We start from the raw sequence: 7,100 nt of genomic DNA on the forward strand, positions 1-7,100 counted from the left end.
GGACTTCCATCTGACTCTGTTGCTGGCCTTATCACAAAGTTTGTTCAAATTCTCCGTCTTTGCATCTAACTGACATTCTTTTAAAACCGTCCTACGCCATGTTGTTTTGGAGCTCCAGGTCGTCTTTTTCCTCGTGGATTCCATCCAAACAAACTTGTGCCCGCATTGACATTTTCTACTGTGATGCGTTTTTGAAGTGTGTGACCTATCCAGCCGTACTTTCGCATGAGAATCTCGCGATAGTAACCTAATGTATACTCTTGTGATCTTGATCCTGTTTTGTATGAAAATTTGGCTAAAAACTCTAAAATTGCTCATGCTTAGTCTTTCGGGACAAAAGTGAGTTCTCGTTGTCACTACAGTAATTTTTTTCTCTTGAACCTGACTTGTAGTAAGGTTCTCGAATAATTAGTATACAGCGGAGTATAATTTAAGTAGGCGCAGCTTTTGTATACATTGTTGTCTAAATATAATTTTGATGACAGACTCATGATGATTTTTCATGGTTAATAATTTGAGTAGCACTGTATTACAATTGTTTTCAATGTTGTAATGAACATCTGATTTTCGGCACCTCCTTTCTGATGATAATCTTAAATTCAAGTGTTTGTTTGTGATCCAGAAATGGGGACTAAGTCATTAAACTGAACGAAAAAACAAAATTGAGTGGATAAAAAACATTAGTCATTAACTTGTCCTTACTCTATCCGCACAGATTTACAATGGCAGCCAGATGTATGCGACATGGCACCCAAGTGGCAATTTTTATGAAGATAACATTAAACTTGCCTCTGGACCACTAGAATCCCATGAATACTTTGTGCCTATTGCGTTAACTAGTCACTAACAGGTCCTTAACAATTTATAACGTCGTATCAGATTATCGTTCGTTGGAGCATAGCTAAGTCACTGTATAGCTGCATAGCAATGAAATGACGTCAATGTGGCCTGACATCATTTGATTATCGTTACGTATGTTTTATGAGTATTTTCCCAATAAAAAATTAGCATAATATGACTGTGACGATCAGGTAACTAAGTTGTTTTTAGCTTCTGGAGGGAGGATAAAAAAGTAATGACCAGGGATAAGACATTTTGCACGTAGAAGACAACAGCAATTAGAGATCGATATTATGAAATAACTAAAGGAATCTCCGTCTAGCTATTGATAGCCGTGTATTAGAATCTCGTGCTTTAAACATTCTAGAAAGTTCTATTTTTGAACTGCGTCATTTACAAATGTGTCGTTAACATCTATGACAGTTCATTTATTATTGCTCAAGGAAGATACACCCGGAGATGTATAAGGAAGGATATAATTAAATAAATATTAGAAAATAAAGAATATCTCCCTAATTAAAATATTAATATTTATATTATAAGCGCTAATTGTACCCCATTTCAATCTTATTATCACCTTGATATGAGAGTAATTAAATCTAGAGTTTTTGTCCTGAGGGTACGTACGATAGTGATACATCTCAGGGACAGTAGAATTTATAATATAACCTGCATTACTGGGGTTTTTATCTGATTAAGGTTTTATTTCCATTCAATTAAAATTATGAAATTTCAGACAACAACTTTATTAATAGACACATAAGCAAGCATTGAGAAAACAAACAAAATTGTTTTTTCAAAAAAACCACGTGCAAAAGAAATGAAAACTCAGAGAGCGAAGAAAAAACGAAGACTGTAAACAAACCATTGATTTTTATAGTCGGATCAATTAGTTTTATTAGAAATTCTGATGTATATGCAACTGTCAATACATGTTTCTTCTATTTTGACATGCATACGTCGTTTAAAAATTAAGATCCAATTGACAGATAATTGATTTATTTTTATCATTAATTCGTCTCATTTGTCATGTAATATTAATTGATTTGTTTATTTACAGATTTGTTGTTGCATATTATAAAGCATAAAACTGTTTTTGTGAATTTAATTAATGGACTTCTTTCGTAAAATTTTTGGTTATAACCGTAAGTTTGAATTTAAATGATTTTTCAAAAATAATTTTGAATTTTCAAAAACCGTTGAGCTTACTAAGATTTTTAATTAATTTCTTCTATTATTTTATTAAATTATGTTTAATCCTAATCAATTAACTGAATTTATTCATGTTAGTGTGTAAATTTGATTGCAAAACAATTCTCTTTTAATATTAAAATCCATTTTAAATTTAACGGCTAATGAAAATTCAAATGATTTTTGTTGTGATCAAAATTGAGGTCTTTTGAATGAAAATGATGTAAGTTCTTTATTTATTTCCTTGTTTTAACCATTTAACTCATGCAACCATCTCTAAATCTATATAGTACTTCATTTCCAAAATGTCCCCAGATCCTATGACAATAAGAAGTCTTAAGTTTGATACAATTTTTGGACATACATCATTTTCATTCGTAGCACTCAATTTTTTTTCAAAACAAACCAAAATAAAAAGAAGACTAAAAGAATATAATTTTGTTAATTTTCCTAAATAATGGCCAAAGCACGAGCTGGAAAGATCGAAAATACAATAGAGCTATGTAGAAGTGAAGGCAAATGGCAAAAATCAATAGAATTAGCAGAGGAATTAAAAGCTTCAAGTCCAAGTCACGGTAATTAGAAATTTTCAATTATCCAATGACAAATTTTTCTGACTCATATCCAATTTTTAGAGGCTTTATCGAATTTTCTAATCGGAGAAGGTAAATTAGAAAGCTATTTAGAGGAAAATCCACCAGTTGAGACAAATTTTGGAAAGGCACGAATAGGATTAGCAGATGCAAAGAGATTGTTGATTTCAGTTTGTGGAGAAGATGGACGGAAAGCAGGGCTTGCTCTAGATTCTCATTTATTACTTGCGAAACTGTATTATGCGTGTGGCGAATTTGAAGAGAGTTTAGAGCATTTTAAGCTATCAGATATAGACAGTCTTAAACAAGAAATTACATTAAGTTCAAGGACATTAAGGATTTTAGCTGAATCATATGCCTCAAAAGGATTATGTATCGAAGCAAAAAATCCAAAAGGTACGTCGAAATTCAAAACTGCCGAAATGGAAACAGAAATGGTAAGTTAACATCCATTATTCTCAATTTTAACGCAAGGCTATAAAGCATTAAATTGCAGATTAATTGCTTTGAACGTGCGGCTGACATTGGTCTATTATATTTGCAAAGCCAAGAAGGTCCAGCGAATATGGGTGCAATTTTGGAAACAGCACTACAACGTTCACCAATAGTTTTAATTAAATTAGATAGATTACAAGCTGCAATTGATCGCTATCGCTGTATGTTAAGTGCTGTTGAAACAAAAGCAACTCAATCATTACGATTAACATTAGCACGTCAATTGGCTGAAGTTCTATTACGTGGAGTCTCAGGTACACTTTATACGCCACCGTCAAATAATAGTCGAATGAACACAAGTGGAGCGAAAAAGTTGTGGATGCCAAGACGATATACGACTCGAAATCAATTTATTCCGAAAAATCAACACGAAGAAACGTTATTGTTGCTATTAATAGCTGAAGCACTAGCTAATCGTGATGCTGTTTTATCACAAAGTCCAGAATTTCGTATCGCACGTTTACATGCGTTAGGAAATGTTACTGCCGTTTATGACTTATTGACCCTAGCTACAGTTCGATGGGGTCAAATATCATTTCTACACGATTCATTTGAAAAGGCATTAAAATTTTCATTTAATGAGCCACATATATGGAAACAATATGCATTAAGTCTTATTTCATTGAATCGATACCAACATGCATTAAATGCATTAAAAGATTCCACAAAATTATCGCCATGCGATACTGTTCAACTATTAATGTCAGCTAAAATATGCTATGAGCAATTAGGATTAATCCATGAAGGTCTACAATTCTCATATGAGGCTTTGAAGAAGGAAACAAAAGGAATGAGATCAAGAGCTAATTTATTCATTGGCATTGGATTGCAGCAGCTTGCCATAACAACATCATTAAAATCGGAAAGAGATTTATTTAGTCGACAAGCAATCGAAGCTTTTGAGAAAGCTGTTCAAATAGATCAAAATGATCATTTAAGTGAATATTATTTGGCACTACAGCATGCAATCAATTATAATATTTCGGAAGCACTCGTTCATATAAAAACGGCACTTATGTTAAGAGCAGAACACTCACAAAGTCTGCACCTTTTTGCTCTACTTTTAACTGCTAATCATCGACCATATGAAGCTATGAAAATTATTGAAGATGCTCTTGATGAATTTCCTGATAATCTTAATCTGATGCATACACGTGCTCATCTAGAATTGTACTTGAAAGGATCAGAACAGGCTTTAAATACACTCCAGAAAATGATTAGTCTGTGGAAGGACTTGTATGAGTCACAAACTCAAGTGATTAGTGGAAGTCTTAACGAGTTTCACGACGATCGATATTCGGAAACGAAAAGTGTTGTACAATATCAACCGTCTCTTATATCCGATAAGGATTCAAGTAAGTTCTGCTGCATTTCTAGACATTCTTTTACTAATAAAATGATAACTTTACAGATTCAATTCATCCAGCCTCTCTGGCAGCATCTCGCGTAGATCATGCATTGAGCGAAGCAGCTAGTTCCTTATCTTCATTTACACCTCGTCCTGGATCACCAAAAGCATGGTCAATTCAATTAAAAATTTGGATCCTTCTTGCCGACATCTATCTTGCATCAGAATTACCAAATGAAGCTGAAAACTGTATTCAGGAAGCAATGTCGATTAATCCCTTATCACATCACGTAATGTACATGAAGGGGAAAGCAAATGTGTACTTAAATCAATGGCAAGAAGCAAAGCAATGCTATCTTAATGCCGTATCTGCTAATCCACTATTTCCTGAAGCTTTAAGAGCATTAGGAGAAGCTCATTATTATCTTGGAGAGCCACGGCTTGCTGAAAAGTATTTGAAAGATGCAGCCAAGATTGATCCTAACTGTCCTAATATTTGGTGAGTTTATTATACTTTACGTAAAATACCTGCGTATTACGTTTACGTATTATAATTACGTATTACGTTTACGTATTACGTTTACGCATTAAGTTTACGTATTACGTTTACGTATAACGTTTACGTTTACGTATTACGTTTACGCATTACGTTTACGTATTACATGTTACGTTTACTTATTGCATATTACGTTTGCGTATTACGTTTACGTTTGCGTATTACGTTTACGTTTACGTTTACGTATTACTTTATGTATTTCGTTTACGTCTACGTATTACGTTTTCGTATGACGTTTACGTATTACGAATTATGCTTGTATCTTACGTTTACGTCTTACTTATACCTATTAAAATATTCTACAATTTATAACTTATTGTAATGTTGTCTTACAGGTATACACTTGGGAAAGTGATGGAAAGTCTTGATGATTTTACAGCTTCATCGGACTGTATGGCAACATCGTTATCACTAGAACCGTCATGTCCTGTTTTACCTTTCACATCAATTAATTTAGCTTTTGATTGAAACGAACCATTCCAAAGATATTAAAGGAAAAAAAAAACTCATCTAATTGCAATATTATTTTATTAATTGGTGCCATTAAAGGTTGCAAAAAAATGAATATTTGTTGAAGGCATAAGCTAGTTATTTGTTTCTTAATAATCATATGATAATGTTGTTGTTTTTTCTTCTTATAAGAATATTGGAGGTAATTTTAATGAGGTATGGACCATATTCTCACTAAACTGTTATACTATTTATATGTAAAAAATTTTATTCATTAACGGTATTTGAGGAACTTAATCAAAGTTAAAAAACGAATCGCAACTTAACGTATTAAACACATTTATTATAAGTATCGTAATGGATATGATATTAGCATTTCATTCTAAATTTATGGACAAAAAAAACGAAAATATTTATCCTAATAGTTGATGAGTTTTTTGAATAAATCATTCAATAATTAATTCATAATAACAAAATTTGTTTTGTAATAAGAATTAATAGATAGAAAATATGTAAATAAGTATCCGTACGAAAAGAATAAAGACAAAAGTATTTATTGATGTGGAAATAACTAAAATATAAAGTGATTTGAATGAACATGCGATAGTTTACAGCATGATAGTTTGCATGCAAACTTATTAGATTCATTCAAAGCTTCTATTTCCTACGCCTTACGGGAAGCTTAATTTGAATTTTTATAAACCGTTGAAAGCTTTTAAAATTAAATAACTTGTTGATTTATTGGCACTTCTTCATAATTTTCAAAGCTTATTTATTTCAGCAGTAAATCTTAATTCAGTAACAATTAACGTTCATTTCATGAGAAAAGTTAGTATTAAAGAATTGAGATTTATAGATTCAATTTGAATAAAGAGATACTTACCACTATATTACCGAGGATATTATTCATGATTTTAGTGAAATTTTAAAATCATAATTGACTACATTATAAAGTTGATTGGAAACAGAACATGCATTCCATACATTGTATTAAGGACTCATAAATGTGTCCAGGTGTGCTAAGTTTAAGAGTTTTTTGGCTCAAATTTCAAGTTTTTTCAAATGATTACAAAGTTCTCAAAACAAAAGGAAGGATGACTTCTCATCAACCCCTCCGTCAACCTCAATGGATGTCCTTCTATACCAAGGTATTGATCAAAGGCATTGACACTCATAATCATTTCATCCGATACAAAGTCAAAATTTTATCCAGGACAATAGAACCTTTCGTTACAATTAAATTCAGTGTCAATGCCTTGATGCGATCTAAAGAAGGCTTGATCTTAAAGAAAGTCTAGTCGGATTCGAGTATTTTTTCGTTGTTTCTAGTCACACGAATTCGGATACTATATTCGCGACACGCAAATTGTGCCTAGATACATTGCATTGATATTTTCTGGGCCAGTTGTGGACAACATGTGTGCCTCGGGTCACTTTTGAGTTGCCAAAAACTTTGGAAATACCATAGATCGCAAGCCGTGTGTGGTTTTGATCAGAGCTTAGCACCAAGTTGTGCTGCAAAAAATAAAAGGTTGCTCACCACTGGTTATGGGTCGTGCAACTGTTCAGAGTTGGAAAATAGCAAAACATCATTTATGACAATTAATCAAAGAATATATATAACCTT

At 32.4% G+C, this 7,100-nt stretch overlaps 1 protein-coding gene across 1 annotated transcript; it reads left to right on the forward strand.

The window, feature by feature from the left end:
• The first annotated feature begins 2,444 nt into the window (after positions 1–2,444).
• Positions 2,445–5,921, forward strand: Ttc7 (tetratricopeptide repeat domain 7). Its single transcript, XM_070635779.1, has 5 exons — positions 2,445–2,606; positions 2,667–3,061; positions 3,121–4,474; positions 4,531–4,966; positions 5,359–5,921. The coding sequence occupies exons 1-5, from the start codon at positions 2,489–2,491 to the stop codon at positions 5,489–5,491; spliced, it is 2,436 nt and encodes an 811-aa protein (XP_070491880.1). The 5' UTR covers positions 2,445–2,488; the 3' UTR covers positions 5,492–5,921.
• The last annotated feature ends 1,179 nt before the right edge of the window (positions 5,922–7,100 follow it).

This window comes from Chironomus tepperi, unplaced genomic scaffold (assembly GCF_022539635.2).
Source record: "Chironomus tepperi strain 1889 unplaced genomic scaffold, CSIRO-AGI_Ctep_v1 contig_99, whole genome shotgun sequence".
Taxonomy (NCBI): domain Eukaryota; kingdom Metazoa; phylum Arthropoda; class Insecta; order Diptera; family Chironomidae; genus Chironomus; species Chironomus tepperi.